The sequence below is a fragment of the Pyxicephalus adspersus genome, chromosome 4 (assembly GCF_032062135.1).
Source record: "Pyxicephalus adspersus chromosome 4, UCB_Pads_2.0, whole genome shotgun sequence".
Classification (NCBI taxonomy): Eukaryota; Metazoa; Chordata; class Amphibia; order Anura; family Pyxicephalidae; genus Pyxicephalus; species Pyxicephalus adspersus.
This window is the reverse complement of record NC_092861.1, coordinates 113,867,753-113,894,749: the sequence shown is the minus strand read 5'-3', so window position 1 is coordinate 113,894,749 and position 26,997 is coordinate 113,867,753. Positions and strand designations below refer to the sequence as shown.

At 38.1% G+C, this 26,997-nt stretch overlaps 2 protein-coding genes across 2 annotated transcripts; both read left to right on the top strand.

Moving 5' to 3' along the window:
* Window positions 1-6,114: 6,114 nt before the first annotated feature.
* On the top strand, window positions 6,115-11,452 carry MIS18A (MIS18 kinetochore protein A). Its single transcript, XM_072409330.1, has 5 exons — window positions 6,115-6,384; window positions 7,701-7,773; window positions 9,539-9,661; window positions 9,757-9,853; window positions 10,781-11,452. The coding sequence occupies exons 1-5, from the start codon at window positions 6,237-6,239 to the stop codon at window positions 10,856-10,858; spliced, it is 519 nt and encodes a 172-aa protein (XP_072265431.1). The 5' UTR covers window positions 6,115-6,236; the 3' UTR covers window positions 10,859-11,452.
* A 3,749-nt stretch (window positions 11,453-15,201) lies between these two features.
* On the top strand, window positions 15,202-26,137 carry TFB2M (transcription factor B2, mitochondrial). Its single transcript, XM_072409329.1, has 9 exons — window positions 15,202-15,700; window positions 17,559-17,947; window positions 19,346-19,434; window positions 20,223-20,376; window positions 20,909-21,057; window positions 21,569-21,658; window positions 22,721-22,783; window positions 23,951-24,102; window positions 24,742-26,137. Exons 2-9 carry the CDS (start codon window positions 17,602-17,604, stop codon window positions 24,923-24,925), a joined length of 1,227 nt encoding a protein of 408 aa, XP_072265430.1. The 5' UTR covers window positions 15,202-15,700; window positions 17,559-17,601; the 3' UTR covers window positions 24,926-26,137.
* The last annotated feature ends 860 nt before the right edge of the window (window positions 26,138-26,997 follow it).

Genomic DNA, 26,997 nt, shown 5'->3' with positions numbered 1-26,997 from the left:
CAGGGCCGATATTGGACGAGAATCTGGTGTGTGTACAGCGCCCGTCGTCCAAATGACCGTCCTGGCGGATCCACGGACTAATGGAAGCAAAGGGGGAGAGATTGCAGCAGGGTGCAGCTCCATCAGTCTCCCTCTCCACTCTCCATACAGCAGAATGGTGCTGTTTGTACCGCACTCGTTCATGCATCCTTAGCCATTGGAAAGAATCAAAAAGATCCTTTCCAACGACAATTATTGCACATGTATTTGCAGCCTTTCTCTTCTCCAAAGAAGAGAAAGAAAGGGTGTATCTTATCTACTGCAATCTAGATCATTCAGCACAGAATGTGCTAGAATGGAGTTGAGGCAAAGATGAAAGTAATAGGCATAGTTTAAGTCACCGCACTGTAACCATGCTAGAAGGCAGTGTGTCCAAAATGACTTCTTTTAATAGGGGTTATCAATTGACGAGTTTATGTATTGTATTGTTTTTACAAAATGCTTTTTGTATGGTGAATGCCAAACACATTTGTTTTTTTACCACCAATGGATTGCTTCAGGATGGCGCACATTAAATGATGCTGCAAAGACCCCAAACAATTGTAAGTATTATTCCTAATAGGCACTATGTATAGTAATGGAAGCCAACATCATAAGTTAAAAGTTTTTATTTAAAACCTGATAATTCATACAATACTACTATAAATTTAGGACTATAAATTTATAAACTTAGGACTTTACTGACTACTTGAATAGTCAGACTACTTGATGGTCTGTAGGTCACCACTGTTGAAAGCTCAATTTTTTTTAATGGATTTATTTTTTAATGCAAGAGCTAAAGTACTTTTTTACTTATAGTGTCCTTTTATGAGTTGGTATGTGTTGTATTGTGTTAAAATACCGGTACATCATGTTTTGTTTTCAACCATCGGTCACAAACTTTGGATTTAAAGTTGTTCCTGCTTTAAGCCATCATTGAGAAATGCAGAACCGCACATGGGGTCTTTAGATGCCCAAGGCACAATGACCCTGATTTAACGCTTTTTGAAGACTGGAGATGATCATAGCAAAACCATGGTGATCCAACAGACTCTGATAGGAATTAATCATCTTTTATATGTGGCAATAGTTTGCATACCTGCACTTGGAATTATTGTCCAGTGAAAAAGCAGCAATTATAGTTATGTGCACACACCTATAGCATAACTATTTTTTATAATAAATCACTGTTCTCTATTTAGACAACTTGAATCAATTGACTAATTTTTAATTGGCTTTTTTTTCTATTATTTGCTGATTCAGTCCAGCATTACAAATTGTTGACACTTAATAGGCCACTAGGGTCTGTCATGATAAATGTACTCTAGTATTAGACAAATTGAAAAACGAAAGTCAATGATTGACATTTTTTCTTTTGCATAATGCCATGTTGTCATTATTTTAGGAACTAGGATCATAACCTGTATACTGCAGGACATTTGTATGTTCTAGTGCTGTCCCAGAACCAGCAGCCATTAGCAATTCCTATTACAGCATTATCAGCACTGGGTATCTTACTGTGGAACCATTTCTATAGAGATTTCAGGTAAGATGTTAATTCGCCTTTCTTTGAACAGAAACACTTGAATGTTTGAACCCTTATGCAAGGAAATATTTATTAAAACTTTTGCAATAGTCAAGAAAAACCAATTGTGTTAAAATGCCTAATTAAGAGCTTATGCCAAAACATTTTTTGATGAAATTTCTAATAAATTATTAAATTGCTATGCACATCGAAAAAAAAAAACAAAAAGTAAATAGGTATACAGTACTGTCACAAATATATTCTGTATATATATTTCACCTTCCATACAGGTTATATATTTGAACTTTACACTATTTGAACAGAAGTATCACACCCTTGTCATTCTTTTTAGGTATAAAACATGAACAGTGAAACCAGTCCTTAAATTCTGAGCACTCCCCATGCTGCCTTTTGAATTATTTTGTTAACTGTGCTCAAATTAGGTGTTTTACTGTTGTATAATACATTCTTCTTTGTGATCCCCCATGTGAGCTTGATGTCAGGGACCCTCGGTACAGATACAATAATAGACGCTAGAATTCCTCTTTAACCTCCCTGGCAGTATTCCGGGGTTAATTTTCAGTGCCAAAAGCAGTAACCCCGAGCCACGCTCAGGGTGGAATTGCCAGGGAGTTTGAAGTCCTTCCTGGTTCCCACGGCATCCTCCAGCAGTGCCCGTGGCGTCCTCCGGTGATGCCCCACATTTGCGTCCCTGGCGTGTAAACATTGGGGACGCAGGGCCAGGGGAAACAGATGCCGACCGGGCACCTGCTCGCGAGCCTTGGTCTGGAGGGCGGGACCATGGGGCAAGTTCAAATCATTAGTATTTTTTAATTGTACCGCTTTTACATTTAAAAATACTCATTATACCACCAGGGAGGTAAATGCCTGTGTCTAACAGCACATAAAAACTGACCTGAGTATATTTCACTGTTTCTCCTATGAGAAAAATACAGCCAAATAAACATTCCGCACATGAGGCATACGTGCACACGTGACACGTGACACACATGACTAAGCAATGAGGTTTAGAAGCAAAATTTCACCTGTAAACAGAATTTAATTGCATAATATCTTGTTTTACTTATGAATGCACCAACCAGAGGTCTGTTTCAATTATAATATAGCTGCAGGTGATGCATTACTGAATCCAGGTGTCACAATTAGAAGATTTTCTGCCTAATTCTGTTCTGGTGGTGACTCCTAATTTTATTCACCTTAAAATTGACATTTAAAAAGTGGATTTTTTTTTCCACAATAAGGAAAAAAGAATAAAAATAAAATAAAATAAACGGGCTTGTAAAAAAAAAATACATTGTTAAAAAAAAACAACAACATTGATTTTAACAACACTGATTTTGGTGCAGATCTCAAACGTTTCAAGAACATTAAATTACACCTTTATCATGTGGTATGGTTAGGTGAAATTCAGCATGCTGACAAGACTCCCCTACTGCACTGCTCTTACCAGGTTATATGGGCCAGATCACTGGTCACTAAAGCACTCCCAACGGGACACAACAATTCAACTTTTTACCTAAAACACCATGCATGGTAATGCAACTCCAGCACCCTCAGATCCTGCTTCAAGTGCTGTTTTGCACCCCCACATTATACCCCCTAGGCCCTTCAGCCCCACACAGTTCAAACTCTAAGTGCTCTCCTGAGTAACACTTACCAGCCCAGGAGCTCTCATAGATCACAACCCCATATGCACCCGTGCAATCCCAGATCATACCCCAGAACTATTTGCACCCCAGATCACACCCTACATCCTGTCCTGTAACCCCCAGATCACACCCCGTGGCTCTCTCCAGAATCCCTCAGATTACAACCCTTCCATGCACTCTCAAACCACCTCCATGTTCTCTCTTGCACCTTCCCCCAGATTCTACCCCCCCATGCATTCTCCTGCACCTCCTCCCCAGATTCCACCTCCTTGCAGATCCCACTTCAATGAGCTCTCTCCACCCCTAGATTGCACCCACCCATGCTCTCTTGAACCCCAATATCACACACACACCTTCCACTCTCTTGCACCCTCAAATCCCACAATCATGTGCTCTCCGGCACCCCCATACATTTTGCTCCTCTGGACGCTCATTTGTTAATGAGCTAATCGTCATGTGTTCTCCTGCAACCCATCCTAATGCCACCCCCCCCGAGGCTCTCCTGTGAGCCTCCAATGTGCTGTGCTCTCCTATACCGTAGATCACATCCCCCACCAAGTTCTCTCCTGTACCCCAAGATTGCACCCCATGTGCCCTCCTGTACCCCAAGATTGCACCTCCCACGTACTTTCCTGTACCCCTAAATCACTCCCCCAACCACGGGGGAGTGATTTAGGACAGTTTTAAAAACGCATATTAAAGTTCCTACCACTTTTATATACGTTTATGCACTTTTACAAGTGTTTTAAAGCTTGACATTATAGATACAGAACATGTCACAGCTCCTCTAGGGCTGCGGAAGCAATCAGGGGAGCAGAGCTGTCAGTATAATATAGCTCCACTGATTGCTCTGCTCCCTGATTGGTTGAGGAAAAGGACATCCTGATGATGCTTGAGCTGTCATCAGGGATTCCTATTTCTCAGCCAATCACAGAGCACTAGAGTTGAATGGAGAACCTTGTCCTCATTTAATCCTTAGTGCCCGGGGATCTCTCACTGTCAGGAGGGTTCCCATGGCTGTGCTCATGTCATGATTGCAGCCATGGGAATCATCCTGTCATTGGGATAACCTGTGTTAAAAAAAAAAAAAAAGTTTAGTTACACAAACACACACACATTTATTAAAATAATTTAACATTAAAGCCTCTTCCATTTTTTTACACATATTTTAACCCTTTCAGGGAATGAGTAAGGGGTTTTATGTACCCCTGTACTCATTCCCCAGGGTGGGGTGGTGGAGATCTGGGAGTCTCCTTATTGAAGGGGGCTTCCAGAGTCCAAAGTCCTGCTAAAACGTTTATCAAAGCCCCTATTGTTTTCAATGGAAGCATTCATAAAAAGCCTAAAAACGCTTGTAAAAGCCTCTATTGAGTTCAATGGGAGTGTTTCCGTGTTTTTGAGCGTTTCCCAGCAAGCAACGTTTAAGATACAGCTCATATACGTGCCTGAAGGAAACGTCCTGCTGTAGATTAGCCCACTGGAATGCATGGGGACTTCAAACATGGGCTTTAAAAGCCTCAGGTTAAAAGCCGGGAAACAGTCCGTGTAGACTAAGCCTTACTGCTTGGTTGTACTATTTTCTCTTCTAAGGCTTAGTCTACACGGACTGTTTCCCCGGCTTTTAAAGCCCATGTTTGAAGTCCCCATGCATTCCAGTGGGCTAATCTACACCAGGACGTTTCCTTCAGGCACGTTTGAGCTGTATCTTAAACGTTGCTTGCAATGTTTAAAAAAATTAAAATGCTGGATAAACGATGGAAAACGCTTCCATTGAACTCAATAAAGGCTTTTTCAAGCGTTTTTAAGCTTTTTATGAAAGCTTCTATTTAAAACAATGGGGGCTTTTATAAACATTTTTAGCAGGGCTTTTGAATCTGGAAGCCCCCTTTAATATGGAGACTCCCAAATCTCCACCACCCCACCCTGGGGAATGAGTACAGGGGTATATAAAAACCCTTACTCATTCCCTTAAAGGGTTAAAATATATGTAAGAAATAGGACAAGGCTTTAATGGTAAATTATTTTATTAATGTGTTTGTGAACTAAACTTTTTTTTTTTACAGGTTATCCCAATGACAGAATGATTCCCAGGGCTGCAATCCTGACATGAGCACAGCCCTGAAAGTCCTCCTGACAGTGAGGGATCCCCGGGCACTAAAGGTTAAATGAGGACAAGGCTCTCCATTCACCTCTAGTGCTCTGTGATTGGCTGAGAAATAGGAAACCCTGATGACAGCTCAAGCATCATCAGGATTTCCCTTTCCTCAGCCAATCATTGAGCAGAGCAGTAAGCGGAGCTCTGCTATGCTGACAGCTCCGCTCCCGATTGCTCCCATAACGCTACAGGAGCTGTGACATGTTCTGTATCTGTAATACATGTCAGCTCCTCTAGGGCTGCGGGAGGGATCAGGGGAGCGGAGCTGTGTTCATTGCAGCCCTGGGAATCATCCTGTCATTGGGATAACCTGTCATAAAAAAAAAAAAAAAAAAAAAAGTTTAGTTACACAAACACACACATTTAATAAAATAATTTAAAATTAAAGCGTCATCCTATTTTTTACATGTATTTTAACCCTTTCAGGGAATGAGTTAAGGTTTTTTATGTACCCCTGTACTCATTACCTGAAAGGGGTAAAAGTAAACCTTTTATAAACGCTTATGTAAAATTGCAGTAAAACGCATCATAGGCGTTTATAAAAGTTTAGCGTTTTAAAGTTAAGCTTTAAAATACTTGTAAAAGTGCAAAAACGCATATAATCGTGGTAGGAACGTTTACATGCGTTTTTAAAATTGTTCATGGAGACACCAGCAAGAATAAAGTGCACGCTGTACTCAGTGACAGGCGCAGTGGGTTGGATCAGCCGGAATCGTCCATAGCAAGCTGTAACACGCAGCTACAGAGAGCACACATCCCCAGACTGCTCTGTACGTATGACGTCACTGCACGAGCTCCGCCCCTCACATACACAGCTCCCTTCTAGCATCATTTTCCCGCGAAGTACGAGTTTCAGAAAGCAAACAGCATGGATACTCCGGCATTCCGATTGGATAATCTGAGGCAACAGCCCGAAGACATTACGGTGTTCATGTGCGGGAAGTGCCGCCTGCCGCTCGGGGACTCCTCTGACTGGGACGGCCGTATCCGCAAGGAGGGAGTCGTCCATCTGAACGGTGAGTTGGGGTCTATGGAAAGGCCTGACAGGTGTGTGCGGGCCTATTAGTGCCTGGCTGATATAATAACCTATTACAGAGGAATACCTCTAGCTGAGCCGTGGTGTTACCTTATTATTTCCATTCTTCTCTCTTATTTCCTGAACCCCAATACTACCTGAGGACTGCTGTGTCTTTCTGCCATTGCTTCTCCCAGCCGTCATGTCCAAGGCCCGCCCCCTTCACCTATTGGTTGTCTACACTGTCAAATATTAGATGCAGCATGTTCATTGGTTCCCAGCCACACGTACATGAAGAGCCAGGCCAGCTCAGTGCCTACAGATGTGCTGGTGACATTTTGCAGACTGAAATATTCTGTGTAACTCTATGGCTCCTTAGCCAGTTTTCTTATACAGGGCAAAGCAAAATGTTTACACCACGTGACAGGGCTGGGCCAATTACTAGTTCTGTCACAGAGGAAAGGGTAAATATTTGTTCATCCTGTTTTTTTTAAATTGTAGACCTGTAACTTACAGAAATATGTCCGAACAAGGGTCTAGTAGATATTATGAATATAAAAAATGTTTGAAACACACAATCATGTAAAAAAAAAAAATACTTTTATTAAAATTAAAATACACAAAAATCAGCTTAAATGTTGAAATCTTTCATGATTATTGCACAGTTATTGCATGTGTGTATGCAGCCTGATGAAGCAGACCAGATCTGCGAAACGCGTAGCATTTAGTTTAAGTAACAATTCTTGACCTTTCAGTGATGGTAGCAACCATAATCATTATGCTTTTCTTTTGATGACTCACCTTTGTTAAAAGCATCAGAAGACATTGTTTGAACAAAGCTATTTATCTATATGATTGATTTTATGATTTTATTTTGGTCAAATTATGTGCAAATGTATATGTTCAATAAGATATTTAATGTTTTGTAAGATAAAAATGTTCTTTTTTTATTTAAAAGTTTGGTACCTTGAAAATCCCTCTTTACAATATAGGTAGTCCTGTTTTGCTTTTCTTCTAAACTTGACTAAAAATTTTTTACCTATTACTAATTAGTTTGGGGTGCGGAACCTTTGATTGAATTTGATATACAAGTGAGTTAAGAAATCTTCTGTGATATTGCTGTCATATAGGAGATCGAAAAGCCAGTGCATGTTTCACAGAACCAGTATTGTTTCTGCATGTGGTCATACAGAGCAATAGAGCTGTGCAGGGCCATTTTTATATCTTTTCCATCATGCATTAAAAACAGTACTGCTTCTGTACTCCTTCATATGTTTAACAGTATCTTATAATTTTTTTTGTTTTTGTTTTGTATAGCGGTCTCAGAGAATGTTTGCTGTCCAAATGACAGTGAAGGAGTCATATCGAGTTTTCCTAATGAAACCTACTGGTAAGTGTTTTTAGATTATTATCTGGGCTTGCTATTGAATCTCTGTATTTATTAAAACAGAAGTTGCTTGTATAGTGTCAATGTGTCTTGTATAGCTGAAAATGCTCTCCCCGTAGGACCATATAGTCATCTGACATGGCTCTGATGATTACAACTAGTTGTTAAATTGAACAAGAGTAAGGCTATGTACACATGTTGGATTTTTGTCACTGGAAAGGATCTTTCACAATCCTTTCCAAAGACAAGACTGAAAGATACGTGAACGAGTGTTGTACATACAGCACCATTCTGCTCTATGTAGAGGGAATGAAGGAGAACAAGGGAGCAGCACCCCGCTGCACTCTCCTCCCTTCACTTGTATTACGATCATTCGCAGACAGATCCACGAAGGACATTGGACAAGCACTGTACACACTCCAAATTCTCGTCCCATACTAGCCCTGAGTCAATTATCGGACGAGAATCATCTGATGTGTGTGTATAAAGCCTAAGATTCCCCAATAGTGGTGGTTGATTTTGCCCCTAGAGCCCTTAAGATATGCAAGCAAAATGTTTCAACCATCACATATGTTTTCATCCTTAAAACCGACCTAAACTCAGAATTTTCAATTTACATGAAAGGGTAGGCAACCCAATTGCCTAGGCGATTGAGAATGAAGGGGAGTGTGGAGCTTCTCGGGATACCTACGTCACGCATCCCGGGAGGCTCTTGGCTGCTTCTTCTGCACGTGCCCGAGCATGATGAAGCCCTTTCGTCAAAAGGGAAAAAATTGCAGATCTCATGCATGCGCAGTGAGATCAGCAAGTTTTTTTTCGCCAAACTACATTACCCAATGTTGCGCCTGCGTCAGGTGACGTAGGAAGAAGACCCCGCAAGAAGAGGAGAAGACGGCGATGCCTAGCGTGTGGGCCTGAAGGCGGGTACCGGGATGACGCAGAATGCGATTGAAGAAACCTCTGAATGGATCGACTGCTCTGCGAGATTGAAGGTGAGTGTATTTTTTTTTTTTTTGTTTTCAGCAGTTTTGAGTTTACTTCCTCTTTAAATTAATTTTGTCACCAAGAGTCACCTGTAAGAGAAGCAAGAATGTACTGCTTACCTTTTCCAATGGCCCTGTATATTGAAAATCTGCCACTGCTGTACAATTTAGTGTAAGAAATCACAGGGGCCAACATGAGAGCAAGTATTCTGTAAGATGCAACTAGGGAACAAAGAAGCAGTGTTATACCTGAAAACGGGTAACTATATTCACTGTTTTCTTACAGGTGACCTATTGGGGTAATGTCCATGTTGAAGTACTTTAAAGGGAAATTGCTGAATGTAAAGATGTCATCTATAAGTAAAATGCATTTTTACATAAAGATGTTCTTTAATTCTGTTCAGCACTTACACACTGCATAGTCAGGTGAGTGATCAATCTTTTTGCAGATCAGTAGCATGGCTTAGCCTTAGCATGAGTTGCACACCATTTTTTTTTCTGCTCTGTCTCTATGCCTGACTCAGCTTCCAGTATTAGACTGTGTGGGCAATAGATAGTCTACTATCTATCCCCCCCCGTCCAAGAAATTCTTAATAACCGATATCAGAAGCTTTGCCCTAATTTTAGATTATTATCCATTGCTAATAAAAGTCAATAGAAGACACATTACACTTCTTGTTTTTAGGCAGGACTTTTAAATGTTAACGTTTAAATTGGGTGTCAAGTTAAATGATGACAATCTTTCATATACATTTTATGTGATATTCTAATCACTCATTTTTTAGTGTTTTTCAGATCTTACAATGTAAAGGATGTGGGTCACCTATTGGAAGGATTTATGTATCTACACCAAAAACCATGGACAGCAAGGTTGATGTTTTCATCTTAAATCTTTCCGCTGTCACAACGTAAGAGGGAATGTTAGAGGTTTTCCATTCATTCATTCATAGTTACAAATGTGATTTTTGTGTCTGCATAATATACAAAGTTTCTCTGTTTTCAGATATACACTTGGGTCTGCAAAAAAACAAGTAGTACCTCAATATGATATACCGCTCACACTGGAAAAATGTCATGAATTTGAACAAGACATAAAAAAGGTAATAGAAAATATTTTTGTTTTATATGAATTAAAAAGTGGGCAGGTTTTTTAAGTAGAATGATACATGCCAATGAATATAATGCAAACAAGTTTGCTAAAAAAAAATAAAAAAAAAATGTTGCTTTCAGGCAGACTGAATTACAGTTTACTATATGATGTCATATGTATTATTCTTACAAAGTAATGATAGGTTATTGTTGGGAGTTATCACTTAAAGTTATTGATTCCTAATACACACATCAGAGCTTCAATATACTGGTCTGTTTTTATTTTAGGGTTTATTTTTGTGGTTAAAATCTCTGCCAGGTTTTTATTGCTGAATGCATTCGTTGGGGAAGATTATACTTCCCTTTCTGGCAGTTGGTGATTGCATGTTGCCCCACGTTTTAATGACTACTTCTGTTACACATAAAACTTTGTAATGTATGCTCTCCAGAAGACTTTTACATATTTGAGCCAGTAACTCTATCTGCCATTTTTGTCTACCTTTTCTTAACCACAAATTCTATGTACCCCTCTCTGATGTACTTAACTTCTGTCTAGTGAATGTACTCTTAGTGGTCACTGTGACAGTCTTGCCAGACAGTGAGTTAGTTTGTATAGCTTTGCCAAGAAGTCATTCCCCAGTAAATAAATTCAAGAAAACATTGAGGCATATTTGCACTTTAAAAGTGATAGCAGACTTGTGTTGGTACTTGCTGTTAGGTTTTGGATTTTAAAATTATTATTAAACAGGATTTATATGGTGCCAACATATTACACAGCGCTGTACAGTAATAAGGGGTTGCAAAAAACTGACGGATACAGAGAGTGACTCAGGAGGAGAGTACCCTGCCCAGAAGAGCTTACAATCTAGGAGAAGGTGTAAAGGTTTAACTGGATGATGAAATAACTTTGTTTCTTCTTCTGTTTTCTATCAACACAGTGCAAACAAATATTAGGAGTATTGCAGAGAAAAGTTGAAACCCTGCAGTCACAACTGGAATCACAGGATTCACCTTAAAAAAAAAAAAAAAAAAAAAAAAAAAAAATGACTATTGAACTTTCTGGTCTCTGTGTTAAATTGGTTGTTTTGTCTAGTGCAGTGCAGTTCCTAAAGCATTACTTGCATGTGTATGCTTGGTGGGTATAGTGAGAATAATCATGTCCTTTCTGTTTTTTGAGTACCTTGTTCATAGTAACCAATAAACACACGTGAAGAATAATGCCCCAGCAACTAGAAAAAGAGCGCTAAAATCTGGTCAATGTACGCAACAATTTTTTTATTGAATGACTTGGGTAAAAAAATAACTGTTATTATGCAATAGATAAAACAGTAGTGAAACTGCAGTATTCACCTTTGATTCGTTAATACATTTTGGGGGGTACAGCACAGGTATTTGTCACTAGATGTCACCACTCTTCTATTTTAAATAAGTGTCATTCAACACATTACTGCTTACCCCGGTAAAAATAGGTCTGGCTCCTATTTTGTTTTATTTCTTTTGGAGAAGAGTTAAGAATTGTTTTAAATACTTGATATATCCTGAGCTTTCTTTGTCAGTTTTGTTTGTTTTATATTTTGTTTGTGTCATTAATAAAGGGGATTTTCCCACCACTTCTTTGTTTCTCTTTTACACTTGTTGCCTAGATTAAACATGAAGGAGAATTTCACAATCCCTTATAGCTACTCTATAAGTAGTCTATTATTGTGTGTGTTCTCTAGTCCTATTCACTTCTGTTGTATTGGTCTGCCTTAAAAAAAAAAGTAAAAGAACAGGAACTGGGGATTCTCTCTGCTTTATCAATCATCACGTCAAATCACATTGTCGGGATTTCTGACTGTACTTTCCTTATATCTCATGTTTCTGCCTTGCCTGCCATGTATGTATGTGATTTAATGATATGCAGTTGATGGTCATCACAAACCTTTCTACTGCAATTTAATACCACTTGTTTGGAAATGATTTCCTGCATCCCCACCTGAAGTTAGGAACCAAATAAGTTTTGAAAATTCAGTCTGTAAATGTATAGAGAACTGTCTTAAAGACTGCACCCAGAGATTAGTGATTAATGATTCATACACTTAAACCATACTCAATGGTCTAAGGTTATTAGTGGTGTACCCCAGGGTTCAGTGTTGGGACCTTTACTGTTTAACAACTTAATAAATTGTATAGATTTTAGGATTTTAAAAATACCATTTCTGTGTTTACAGATGACACCAAACTATGTAATGGATTTAAGCCCATACAGGATGTCTATAATCTACAAGCAGACCTGGATGTACTGTTTGATTGGGCAACCAAGTGGCAAAAAACATTACTGATAATTGTAAAGTTATGCACTTGGTGGCTAACAACATGGATGCTTCATACTGTCTAAGGGAATACATTTGGGGGAGTAAGAAATGGAAAAGGATCTGGGGGTTCTGGTGGATCATAGACTTAATAACAGCATGCAATGCCAAGCTGCAATATCTAAAGCGAGCAAAGTACTTTCTTGTAATAAAAAAGGAACAAACTGCAGAGATGGAGACATTATCCTGCTACAAAGCATTGTTCAGACCACATCTAGAATATGCAGTCCAGTTTTGGGCACCAGTTCACAAAAAGGACATTGTAGAATTGGAGAGAGTGCAGAGAAGGGCAACTAAATTAATAAAAGGAATGGAGGAGCTCAGCTATGAGGATAGATTAGCTGAACTGAATCTATTTAGGGGGATATGATCACCCTGTATAAATAAATAAATGGTCCATATAGAGAACTCGCTTCAAAATTATTCACTTTAAGGTCATTGCAAAGGAGAGGAGGGCACTCTTTGCGTCTGGAAGAAAAGTTTATTCTCATTATAAAGAAGGGATTCTTTACTGTAAGGTATGTGAAAATGGCTCCCTCAGGAAGCTGTTTTTGCAAAATCTATAGATTGCTTTAAGGAAAAGCTGGATGTTTTTCCAGATGCTTTTTTCCATGTTGGAGCAAACTGAAGCATGCATGCAACTATGTCTATAGTGTTTTATCTGGGGTATTTTTATTTGCCTAGTGATTGAACTTGATAGACATGTCTTTTTTCAACCTAACTATGTAACCAGATGTTGTGTATCACAACATCAGTATGTGTATCCTTAGCCTAAAACCAATAATTAGCTTTTAAAGTAAACCTATTCTAAAAATACCTATAAAATGTCAGTAGTGGGGTATAAGATGTGGAGCAGGATGTCCACAACGGGGAAAGATACAACTTGGAAAAAAGTAGAGGAGAATGACCAAAGAATGGAGAACACCAGAATCAGAAAATAAGAATAGAAAGACAAGGACTGGAGAGGAGGTGAATAAACACGGAGTGGAAAATACAAGTCATAAACAGGAGATGATGATGATGATCATCATAAAGAGAAAAATCTATTGTATAATGGATTGGATACATGGGAAAGTATACAGGGGATAGAATGAAAATGACGACAAAGAAAATACAGTAAAAGCTAAGATAGAATTACTACATGGAGAGAAGGGGAAAGATGTGAAATAGAAGGATGGAGGAGGGGTCCATAAAGAGTAGAATACAGGTATGTAAGAGGGAAATTACCACAAACAGGATTAATACTCTCAGTACTATTGTTTCCCTATCCTTCTGCTGAGAACTAATACTATATATTTCCTATTCTTTCTTCAGTGTGTATACAATATATAGCCTCAGACTTCATTCATCCATTCTCTTTGAAGCCAATATTCAGCACAACTTGGCCATGTTTATTATAATCGCAGTGTGCTGCACATGCCACATGTCCCCTCTAGTCAGACTGGCCCCTTCTGTCTCAACTACCGGCTGGAAAGCATGTGTCCAGGCTGCATGTATGTTGAATACATCCTGCAGAAAGGAATAATTCAAAAGTTTCTATTCAAACCATAACTACATATTCAAAAAAGGAACAAGAGAAAATGTTTATGGGAGCTTTTTCAAAGTATAAATAAACTTATATAACAATAGCGTGAAACATAGGCCTACCAGAAAGATAGGTAAATGCTGAAAAAGTATTTTATGAAAAAATACAGGTACACAACACACAAGTACCAACACACAATAGATACAAAAAGGCATGGACTTAACAATGCAAACACTCTCGGTATAGTATACAGCAATAAAGCAATCATTATCCTAGTAGATGTTAATTCCAAAAGTTAAAAAAGAAGTCCTAAAATTGCCAATATGTTCAGGGCTATATTATTTCTACCTATTTTGTGTTTGTATTTTTCTGTAGCAGTATTTATGCAACCCTTTCAGGAACTTTTGTAGCATTTACCTATAATGGTGCTGTGATTATATCTTACTTTATTGTTGTTAAAGACAGCCTTCGTGTATATGAGTACCAGATGATCCTTCAACACCCTGCCTATATGAAGGTGATTAGTGTGATCAAATATAAGTCCTCTTCTAAAGCAGGGGTTCTTAACCTTTTGATGATTCCAGACTCCAAATGGATTGTCCAATAAGGTCCCATACCCCCTTTACTTGACTGTCGAAATATTCATCACTATTCCTTATATTAGTTGCGGGTATGACTTCCAAATAGGTCAACAGCTTGAATTTACTGTACTTTAGATATGGATAGCTAGGAACCTGAAATAAAATCATAACCATTGATAACTTTATCATATTTATTTACAAAAAACAACATTAAAAAATGAAAATTGACAAATATACAAACAGCTACAACTATTTTACAATATAACTTTGATTCACCTGTTTCAGATCATAAACCAATCATTGTACTTCTTGTTGAAGTATTTTACTTCAGTTGAGTTTTACACAAAAGAAGAAAACAAACTTAAATGTGCAGGTTTTTTTAATATCACAACCTCATAACACAGACTTTACCTAATCTAGTGAGATATTTGCTGTTGTTTTTGTGCAATCAAAGCACAGAATCGGTATACAGTTACGGACAAAGCTACTCGCATGTCATCTGACACCTCATGTCGATTTCTCCACTTTGATTTCAGATTTATTAATGTAAAAATTAATACAATAAATAAAATAAATATCAGTACCCAGAGATCGAGTTCGATACCCCCAGCCTTTGGTTCCCATACCCCAAGGGCTATGGATTCCCCCGGTTAAAGCTTACCTATACTAAGAATTTTCATTTTACATAAAAGTCCAGAGAACCCCTTTATGTAGGGTAAAAATTCTGTTTTTTTTTAATTTTTTTTAGGTGCAACACCCTTAACACGGCCCCCTAATTCTCAGCCTAGGAGGTTGAGAATGAATGGGAGCGCAAAGCTAGCTACGTCAGGCATCCTGGGAGGCTCTTGGGTGCTCCTTCTACTCATGCCAGAGCATCTCAGGCACGCGCAGACGGAGCCTTTTTGCTGAGAAGAAAAATTGCGGGCAATTTTTACTTTCATCCTACGTCACCAGATCTGGTGTCTGAGTTGGGTGTCGTAGGATGAAGAACCCGCAAGAGAAGACGAAGATGGGGCGCCCGGAGCGCCGGCTCCAGGACGGATGTCGAGATGACGAGGGACCAGATGCCAGACACCCCCGGAGTGATCGGACTGCCCTGCAGGATTGAAGGTAAGTGCGTTTTTTTTTTTTCGTTTTTGAGTATAGTTTTTCTTTAGGAACTGTGCTCCAAAGTCACTGCCTATGTCACTCCTGATCTCCACTGACACCTGCAGCTCGGCAGTACACCCTGGAGACACTAGGTGGCGCTGCAGGCAATACAAGTGCCCCGGAAGAGGAAGAGCCGAGCTGTGTGCGGTGTCTGTGCAGGGATCATGCTTGTTCTTGTAGCTGAAGGGACAAGGTCACCCACGTGTGATCGGTGACCGGCTGACGTGAGAATATTATTTATATGGAAAGCAAGTATGTCACTTCTGTTTTGTGTATTGAATATAGTGCCTGATATTGCAGCATGTTGTGTCTGTACTGGTGTGTGTGTCTCCTGCATGGGGAATACATAGGGATCAGGATGCATTCTTACTATAATCAGCTCCAGTCTACAGGAAAATAAGAATTCTGATATGGTCTCTGCACTTTGTAGTAATTCCGATACCCCATACAACCACAGAGACCATGCTGCATATAAATTTGTGTTTAATATTCATTAGGGATCTCATTATATATAACAACCTTCATGTGTGAATATACAGAAGCCCTGACACTGCTGCTGGGTGCTGCCATTATAAATGTCACGTCAGCTGACTCCAGTGCTTCCCCTTTGTGTTCTCCTTCAGCAAAGTTTATTTAGACAGAGATGGAAGAGCTGGGCCAGCACTGAAAATAATTAGTGAAGGGTGGTGGAATGATCAGTGATAGGGAATTGATTCTTTTTAAAGTAAGCTTTTAGGATGTTTATAGTCACATTGCAAGTTATGAAGGTACAGCGCTGCGTAATATGTTGGCACTATATAAATCCTGTTTAATAATAAAATAATAAGGAGCAGCACTGCAAATGTGTATTTATGGCACTCATTTATTCTGTGTTTTTACCTGTAATTGGGTCACAGTATCTCCTTAGGGGCCCATGTCAGTGGGGTTTGGTTTTTATATTGAGTTTGTTGATTCTTACCAAGCCATTGTCTCCCCTGCACTGAGACCAAGCAGATTGGGGGCAGAAAGTCCTTTATTCCTAGTGTTGCCATTCCAGGCTCTCTTCACAAAGGTCCCTAATTCCCCTACATTCTGATTTGTCTTTCTCTGGGTCCCAGGACTGATAGTGGAGCCTGGGGACAATGACAGGGGAGGGCAGCTCACATTTTATTGTGCAGAAGTGAATGGGTTCTATATATCACTTCTACATATTATACCAGCGGGCAGATGCTTTAAGAATAAGCTCACAGCTTCTTTTACTTAACCCCTTGGCTGCCACGCGGAGGAAGATATGTCCTCGGCAGTCAAATGGTTGAGCTTAACGCTTGTCCTAATTTTTTAAAATGTATGGGGTGTGGAAATTGTTCTCTTTTGCTTGTAACCCCTATGGGGGAGACTCTCCATCACTTTCTGTCCTTGTAATATCTGCAAGAAATGCTGGAAGTGGTTGTCATTAGCACAGGTAAAAACATTCTTTACCACCTCCCAAAAAAGATAAAGATACAAAGATAACAGATGTCAACAAGCGTATAAAAGAGTTTAATCTAATTGCAGTGATTCTACCTATATGATATAAGATATTACCTCCTATACCTATATGAAAATAAGATTTTGCCTCCAGCAGACGATGGAGCTTTTTGAAGAGAGCGGCCTGTATTATATACTTAAAAAAACGATGGTCAAAAAGAGATTTGAGCATGTTAGTGCAGTTTGCTAACCTCATTACTAGGTATTTAATTTTTTTTTTATTAAAAGGATCAAGTTATTGAATATGTTGTCCCAGTTGGAGAAAAGCAAAGGGGGTGAATAATTCCTAGTGAAAAACAAAATCAATATGGTGATGTTTGTTATATCAACATAGTAATGATGAAGCTATTTATTCATGTAGTGGTGTTACCCTCCTGTAAGGGGTAAAGCCCCATGTATTTGAATAGCAGCTTTTACCGATATGTAAATGATGATGGGCATGTGTTCTGATCTGAAAAAGTATGCTTCTCTTGCACATTACTGTCCCCCTTAACCTTTAAACATTAAATTTGTCTTTTTAACATGAAATCACTCCATTGTGCTTTTCCCATTGTTATTTGAAAGTAGACACCTAATTTTTTTTTTTTGTTCTTTTTCTTTGCAGGCAGGCCTAATTCTCCTTGTAAGACCTTATTTTAGGTGGCATAATGTCTTCAGTCGCAGGTGTCCGGTTGGGTTTGTGCCTTTTCCGCTATGGGCCCCAGACAGGGGTCCCAGTTGTGGTGTTTTGCAGAAAAAATCACAGCGTTGCAAATTCAAAGTCTATGAACTCAGGGAAACTTCCTTCCTGTGAAATGTCAACCGTTGCTGGTCAGAAACAAACCAAACCCTTCACAGTGGACTTTTCTGAACTCAGAAAGGAAATGCATTTAGCTGAATCCCTCAGACGTTTTAGAAGGTTTGTAACAGACCCTGGAGTGGCAAGCAACATTGTGTATAGCCTTGATCCTTGGGATCATAGAAGCACACCAGTTTTAATCGAGTGCAACCCAGGTAACACCTTTTAACACTTATATCAATTCAAATTTCCATGTACAATAGGTAAACCTGCTTTTGAATGATTTTAAAAACATTTTATTCTTTAAAGAAAAGGTGCATTAAATGGAGTTAAAATAGGCATTTACAAACGTAGCCAATGTGATTCCAAAATCAGTCCTCAAGGGCCACACACAGGGCAGTCATTCAGTTTGTGAAACACACCATACTAAATTTTCGCTATGTGTTAGAGAAATTCACATTCAGAGACTGGAGCCAGAGCCACAGACCATGTGCCCAGTATGGATAAAACCCGCCCATCGCAGGCTCAGGGCAGTTGGCGGGTTGTGTTTCTGGACAGAGTGGGAAGGTTCTGGCATCATGACGTCACTATGGGGGAAGTTTCGGATTCTATGTTGTCAACCACTGTTCTCGAGCATCACAGGATCTAGAAAAAAAAAAAAGCCTTGGAAACTCTATTATCCAACAGTTAGTGGGTCCATCTTCCATAAATAGGCAATATGGGGAATATGTTAATATTTACAGAAAGGAGCACACTGAGGACTTTTTTAAAAACTGCAGGTATGAATAGACACCTATTGACAGGTACATTTGACTTGCATTTTGTTTAACATTTAATTAGACAAGGGAATGTTGATCAGACCTTAGGAGGAGCATGTTGCATTGAGGTTGAAGCAAATCTGAAGTGTACATGGATGCTGTCCAATTGCTTGTTTTACCATGCCTTAAGCAGTAGAGATTAGGCTAAAGACCAGTGGCATCAGAAAACGCCCCAGAACTAAGTTTTACCCTGTTGTCTTGGCTTCCAATGGAGACTTAGAATTTGTTACAACACATAGTTTGCAGACAGGCTCTTTTAGAAACCCTCCCTGTGCAATGTCATGCAGCCATTTATGAAGCACGTGTGTGTGTTGTGTGTGTGTGTGTGTATATATATATATATATATATATATATATATATATATATATATATATACACAGAAAGAAATAAAAAAAAATAAAAAGCGTTTTAAGAACAATTTCAGCTGTTTATAATACACAGTTCATTAACAAACCAAATGTCATTCAGATGAAGTTTAGGGGTTTTTTTTGTTCATTCTGCAATCAACGGTGATTTTGTCAGACAGTGGTGTCCCTAATTTGTTACTTACCTGCCTCTGAACAGGTTGTTTTTTTTTTTTTACCTTCTGTATAGTTGACTAAAAAGTGTTAAAATCCAAAAGCATGAAATTCAAACCCCTGCTGTAGGTTCATGGTTGTCAACCTTACTTTTTTTATGTGACAGCTGCACCACATATTTAGAGGAAGTGATCAGTTACCTGTCAATATGTAAATACACTTGCTTACTGGTCAGTTCGCATTCTGGTTCTGAATTGCTATTTTCTACATTTATAGGTCCAGGAGTTCTCACTCGAGCATTGCTAGATACTGGTTGTAATGTTGTAGCTCTGGAAAATGATGCAGAGTTTCTGCCTGGGTTAAAGGTAAGGAAGCGTTTTTTTTACTTGCACACATTTAGTCAGTGAATGTTCATATTCATCCAGGTCATTGTATATTTAATTGAAGTTATTCACATTCAACTGGAGTTCTTTTTGTTAGGTTGAAGATGTTTTACAGCTTTCCAAACCACTTCATACTTTGTGTTCACAGTTCACAGCAAGAGAAAGCTGTAAAACGTTTTCAACAGGATAATTCCAGATGAATGTGACTAACTACTACTAAGTTTATCTTACAAAAAGTAATTAAATATTAATAAAAAGTAATTCATATTTGATTATTACAGCATTTTTGGTAACTCATTTACTTACCTGCTATTCATCTTGAACATTTATCATTTTCTTACTGGGAGCATCTATTTACTCATGCTGACAAAGCTCCTTCACCCCTTACCTTACATATTACATATACATACGTGTATGTGTGTCTGCTAGGGCTTCTGTCATTACATTCAGGATGGCAGGGCACAACAGCAGTCTAATAACATTTAGATGTTCTACACAAGGGGAGGCATTTGAATGTAAATAACAGGTTTAGATTAAGGTAAATGCACGTATATAGTTTTAGGAGGACTGTTGTTGAAATAATTAGTCGGGTGATAGGTTGTCTTTAAATTTTTAGTGGTAAATAAGATATTTTTTTATTTCTAGAAATGCATTCTTGCATAGCAAATGGTTAATGATTTATCGGTGTGGCAGTGTCTTTGTTGGGTTTTTTGTTATCCTTAAAACTGCCTTATTGTTTAAACTGAAACATCCACTTGTTTCTTTCCCAGAGATTAGAGAAGAGCACAGGTGGGCAGCTAAAAGTTCTCCATTGTGACTTCTTCAGACTAGACCCTTGGACTGAAAGCATTGTCCGGGCTCCCTCTATGTATTCCAGTGATTTGATGGAACAGTTGAACATCAGCGAGGTGCCCTGGGATATGGGTAATTTTTTTTTGTTTTTTTTTTCCTTATACAATGTGAAATGTGATCAAGCCAATGCTGCAATAGTATTTTGGGTGAAGTCTAATCTAGCTTTTCATTAAATTATTTGGGCAATCCTCAATTTTACACACGCATAGCGTAACAAGGAATTTAGATATCGTACCTAGTGTTTGAACCTAACCCTTGATTAAACGCCTGATCAGCAGACTGCGGGGTGTCAGTTCACATAAATCGGATGCTGCTCTAATCCTGTGTATGCTACCAATCTCTGCTAAATGCTGTGTTATGCCTCTCATCTTTATGGTTCATGTCATAGCCTCATATGTATTCCTAAACAGTTGTTGTAAATCAGCTGTAAACCAGAGGAAGGCAAAGCATCTCACAGCATTTATTACTGAATTAAATAATTTATATCTGTATGGAGCCCAGCCTAAACTTTGTAAATCATGATTGATTTATTTGCATGAAAAACCAACTGTTAATATTTTGATAATGAAGCAATTTAAAATATTTATTTTCTTCTCCTGTGCAGAAGTTCCTGTAAAAGTCTTCGGAATACTTAACCATACAAAAGAGAGAAATTTGCTGTGGAAGTTTCTTTATTCCCTATATGAGAGGCTATCAATTTTTAGATATGGAAGAATTGAATTCAATTTTTTTATGAGTGAACATCTATACCAGGTATGATTTTTTGTTTTGTACATTTTTACCTTAAGCTTCGTTGATGAGCATAGATCCTAAATGGAGACGACTGAAATTCTGGTTGCTTCCAGGGCCTTCCAAGCTAAATATAATCTAGATAAATGCTCTCTCTCATCACTTATGTATAGATAAATTGCTTCTTCTGTGAAGGGTATTTTTAGGAATCGGGTGTAATGAAGTGAACATAGCTGATATAATACGGTAGATAATTGTAGTTCCAGGAATCACATGACACCAAACAAACTTTTAACATGGATTTATTTTATGTTAATACAAAATCAATTAAAATCCCAAAATTTTATTTTGATAAGTTTATAATAATAATAACTTTTGAGAAGACTTTTTTTTGTAATTCTTGCAAACATTCTTTTCACTTATGTGTGTGTAACTGACCCTAGACAGTAACGGAGGGCTGCTATGCTAGATGTTTCTTTACTTTCCATTACATTTTTAAAGTAAACATTAAAGTAATCATACATTTCCATTCTAGCGACTTCTTGCCAAACCTGGAGAATATCAACGGTATCAAGCACTTTCAGTACTGTACAATGTAGCCTGTGAAGTCCAGCTGCTACATAAGGTATATATACTTATTTTTAGAGCTACAAGTACCTTATAAAAGTAACAGAACTGATTTGTAAGCTAAATAATTTTTATTTTTGGTTTGGAAATTGTTTTTTAATAGTGGAACAGCCTTGTTAAACCTGATACATTTCTTTTACAGCTCACACGACTTTAAGCAAATGTGTTGTGGAAACACTAACAGTGCCTTGGTGCTGGGTTTGGAAACACCTAACTGTGCATTGGTGCTTAGTGCATACTAGAGCAAACACCAGTCTGCCCAACTGTGCGTCAAATTCTTTTAGGATCCTGCTCAAAGTATACCTATAATGCACCATGTGACTAATAAAGTCATATAAAACATTCTATACACTGACCTATAGTACACAGTACACAGTGTTCTGGCCACCTGCAGTGTCTCCTCAGGTGAATACCTAAATCTTCACTTCTAGCACTCTCCCCTAGCTTTTCTGTATGCACTTATATATAATCCACCCATTGATGTAATCCATTTGTGCAATCTGTCAGAAGGGAATTCTCTGTGGCAGTAACTCGCCGGGGGGCCTCTGAAGCCACCACTGGAACTATAAGAATCTTTAAGCAGCAGAGGAGGCAAAAACCTTATGGAGATTCCAAAATTATAGGATGTTCCAGTGATAACAGCTTAAGAGGGGTTTTCACTCATTCTACAGTAATTTCTTCTTCTTTCCTGATGTGCCTAAAAGATATGAGGTGAAGGCAAATACCTCTAACGCAACACAAGAGAAAAAAAGAATTATAAATAGTAAAATTATATATAGTATAAGTAAATTATAATAAATAAATTACTATACAGTAGTTCTGATTTTAATAAAGGAAATATGTGTATCTGTGAGTCAAAATGCTGTCTTTAACATTATATTCATGACTTACAAAATTGGATTGCATTTTTTGAACCATTTATTCAGAATTAAAAACTGTGAAAGCTTGCTTGAAATTCACATAGAGTGAAAATACGTGACAACAGATGAACCAAACGGGGAAACACAACTTGGTAAATCGTGCATTGCTAAAACATGCTGAATGTGTTGTTTTTCTTTAGGAGGAAAGTTCTACATTTTTTACTCCGAAAAAGTTTAAAGGTTCTTCAGTTGTCAAGACTGGGGTAAGTACTGGGACGGTCATCCAAACTAAACACAAATACAAGCTAAATAAACATGTTGCTTATTATTTGGTAGGAGCTGTTCTGAGGCATTCAGTTTTCAGGCACAGTAGTGTAGATGTACTAGTAGATATAATTAAAGCTGAATTCCTGGAATCATTGCAAACATTACCCTTGCAATGAGGCTACACTGACAGTCCAAAGTTTTAAATTGCATGTTTAGGGGAAGAGTAATAAAGCAGTTTTACTTACCTTATTCCTCGTTCCACTGACAGCCAGCACCCTCCTCTTCTCATTTGGCATAATAATGGAGTAGGAGCAGCTACAAATTAGAAAATAAAAATGTTACTTTTAGGAGGAGTTGATGACCAGGCTTTTAAGAATTGTGATTAATCGATTGACTGGAATGACTAATTTGGATAGTACTGTAAAGAAACACACATTCATGGTGCACAATTGGCAGCAAAACGATAAAACTGGTGACATTCAGGGTCCTTAAACTAGATTTAAGGTTTTACAAGATATTATAAATTCAGGGCCTCCAATGTAGTATTTTTTAGAAGCACAGTCAGAGAACACAGGTCTAACTGTAAACAGAGTGAAAGTTCATTTTGTAAAGCAAATGATGGAAAAGGTAAACAAGGTGAAAGAAGAGAAAGAAAAAAAAGATTTTGTTAGCAGGTGATTCTTTGATTCATCTTACTTGCCAAGATTCTTGCGAGCATTCAAAGTGAACAGGTTGTAATCAATTAGTATTCTCATTCGTGTGTGTGTGTGTGTGTGTGTGTGTGTGTGTGTGTTTGTGTGTGTGTTAGTATCCCATGTCATGTGTTTAAGCAAGGTGAGAAGAAATTGTAGGTGAGTGGCAGCCCCTGTATTGTGACCCAACCCCTCAATAACCACCCAAAACAGCCGGGTGGTTAATGAAAAATGCCGAGTGGTGCGCGGGGCTAAAAGGGCCTGGGGAGAATACAAAAGATCCTTGTTCTCCTTGAAACACCTTGAATGCAAAGAGGGGAAGGGTAGCATATAAAAAACGACACTGGTGTAGCTATGAATTAGTACCACAGCTTTCATATTCAGAGTTGGTAGAACTGGAGCAGTATAAAGAAAATCATGATTACTATTTATATAGGATTGCAGCTTACTTCTGATATCTTCTATTTACAGGCGTCTTCAGGTTCAAATCTGTGTTTAGTACGTATAACTCCACGAAGAAATCTGTTCTCCGAGCATTTTACACCATGCGATGGCAAAGTGTTTATCAACATGGTAAAGCAGTGCCTTGTAAAGAGAACATCAAAATTAATACATAGACTGGAGTAAGTATCACAATCAAAAAAGCTTTTTTCCTTCATATTTTCTTCACCTGTGCCCTTCTTTTTTTGTTTGGTTCGTTGAAGGCTTGAGCACTGAGCTTATTTATCTCTAGCTTTTTCTTTAAAAACATTGGCATGCAATTTGTGAGTTAATAAATGCCCAGTGGCCTTTTCTCTGTGCAAAAGTTCTTTGGCTGTGAGTTGTGTTCAGTGTTTGGAGAATACAACATGGCAAATAGCCGGTAGTATTCTGGTGAAACCAGTAAGGCCCTTAATACATGTACACAAATGGAAGGCTGAACAAAACGTTAATGCTGAACTTTACTTTAAAAACAAAATGTTTACAGGCCAGAGAGCTTTTATTTGTAGAATTTGCCTTGTTCAGTTTGGCTTTATGTAATTTGTATGTATGAAACTACGCATATAACATATGCAATCTCACTGTGTACTGAGAGAACCCGATTCTCTTAATCTTCAACATGTGCTCTGTAGTGGGCGCCCTGCTATGTACTCACACTGCATGGTTGTTACATTTTGCTGATCTACCTTGTCTAAGCAAAATCCTGATGTGTGCAACTAGTGTCAAACCAGACAGTTGATTTTATTACTGTATTATTAAATATGATTTTTCTTTCTTCACAGATCCTGGAACCCAGGTGAAGGTGAACAGTTATTACAAAACTTACAACTGCCAGAAGATATAAAAACAGGAGATATCTACCCAGAAGAATACAAACTTTTATTTGAGATATTGACCCATTCAGAGGATTTCAACCAGGGTTTTGCGTTTGATGATGTGCATAAAGATGTGTCATGTGTATACTGAAGCATGCACAAACATTGTCTTTTATCATCTGTTGGTGTTTGCAGGATTGAAAATTACATTGTTATCATCTGCTGATTATGGACACTTTTATTTACTTTAATTAGCAAAGAGGATAAAAAACACTGCTGGTCAAGTGCTGAAAAACTGAGGCATGGCAGCTTCCTGGATAATTAATATGCCATATTAAGTGTTAAAATCCCTTTATTGAATATGTCTAAATTTGAGCTTCTTGGCTTATATGAAAGGGGATTTTATTTTAAGGGTTTAAAAGCTCTATACACCTGAAGCATACCTGAAAAAAATGAAATATTGCAGCATACCAGACATTGGATGTGATGGATGCTTCACAAGAACATTGTCAACAAGTATAAATAAATATCTTTATAGGCCTTCCTGTAGGCTGTAGTAAATTCTTGTCTAAAATACTACTCCTAGTATGTAAAGGAGATGAATAGGACCAGACAAAGTAGTACTCCAGCTTGGGTGACAACCATGGGTCCCCCTGTAAATAGAATGGGGGAGAAAACCTAGCCAACCAATGTCAGGGGTGTTTTTTGCACGCTCAAGGAAAAAAAAAAACTAATAAAATAACCACTACAACATCTAATGATTGGCAATCTGCAGTATATTATATATATATATATATATATATATATATATATATTATTATTATATTACATTTATGTTTTTAAATACACTTTGGTTGATTTTGGCCTTGCCTCATCCTTAAATCTTAATGTTAAAACTTTGCTGGAGTTTAAATGGCATGTTGGTAAATATAGGTCTTATTCATTACAAATGTTATGTTAAAGTGTTCAATACTTCACTAGAGGTACTCTGAACGTACTAAAATTGGGAGCTGTTGTTACACCTACTAAAAGTGGTCTTTTTTCCATCTTTGACCCAATTACCTGTTTATTGCCATTGCTGTCCAGTACATGTGGTCACACTGTCAAGAAAAGAAAACCTTCTGGTAGCAGTTGAGATGTAAATGCTGCAGAAACAGTAAATAATATGGCGGCTATCATTACCGTGAAAATTTATGCTCTGACTTTCAGTAAAATGGTTGCATTGGGATTGCCATCTTTATGTTAGTGCTGTGTGTGTATATAAGAATATCTGGTACAAAATTTTGTATATAATAAATATGAGTAAATAATGCTTATTCTTTCTGCTTTTGTAAAATTAAATTTTGAATTTGCTATATCCAGATTTAAATTTGTTTTTGTGGTTTATACTTTAAGTTTTGCTTCTAGCGTGGGTCAGTACAGACTGAGCTCATATGTTTTTTATTAAATGTTTTAAATATACAGGTATTCCTTTCTTACCGACTTACCTGCTTGCACTTATGACTGTCTACCTGACAGGTACACTGTACAGTGTATAGCTGCTTCTCTTCATCATAATTCTAGGTTCCATTCTCTGTCCTGACTAGCTATTCTCCTCGATCTGGGTCTGCAGACTCGCGGTGGATCTATCACTGATGCATGCTGCATTTACACAGCCCTGCAGTTCGGCTCCTTACTTAATTCTTTTAATGACCAGGTCGTTAAGTCAGGTGCATCTTTAACATATTTTAGATATATTTAGTCACATAGTAGCAACAGCCGGATTTTGTGGTTTGTACCCGACTCATGTAAAACTAGGTACCTTGATTTATATTCAGATCAGTTATATTCACGTATATATGGTAGATAGAGCTATGAAGTTTAATATGTATGTTGGTGGGGGAGGGGTGTGGTCAGAATTCACATGGAGTTTGTCAGGCTAACATGTAAATGAGCACAATTTTAAACAACTTAAATTGCTGTTAAAAAGAGCTTATCAGAATTGAAATATGGAATTTGCCGCTGAATAATAAGCATTGTGCATCTGGTATACCAGCACCCAACAGGTAAATTCCAGGCCATTCTCTTACCAAGTAATAAAAAGGAAAAATAATACAAGCTTTAAACTCGCCCCTAAAGGATAATTGTGGGGGGGGGGGGGATTGGGGGGCATTAGAGTGTCAGCTCCTCTGTACAGAGAATTATAGGACTGGCTCAGTGTTCTCTGTACAACGCGCTGTGTGT

Coding starts and splice junctions, on each gene's coding strand:
- MIS18A (XM_072409330.1), top strand. CDS start 6,237: ATGGATACTCCGGCATTCCGATTGGATAATCTGAGGCAACAGCCCGAA. Junction 9,662..9,756: donor AATCTTTCCGCTGTCACAAC/GTAAGAGGGAAT, acceptor CTCTGTTTTCAG/ATATACACTTGGGTCTGCAA. Junction 9,854..10,780: donor TTGAACAAGACATAAAAAAG/GTAATAGAAAAT, acceptor CTATCAACACAG/TGCAAACAAATATTAGGAGT.
- TFB2M (XM_072409329.1), top strand. CDS start 17,602: ATGTCTTCAGTCGCAGGTGTCCGGTTGGGTTTGTGCCTTTTCCGCTAT. Junction 19,435..20,222: donor AGTTTCTGCCTGGGTTAAAG/GTAAGGAAGCGT, acceptor TTTCTTTCCCAG/AGATTAGAGAAGAGCACAGG. Junction 21,659..22,720: donor AAGTCCAGCTGCTACATAAG/GTATATATACTT, acceptor GTTTTTCTTTAG/GAGGAAAGTTCTACATTTTT.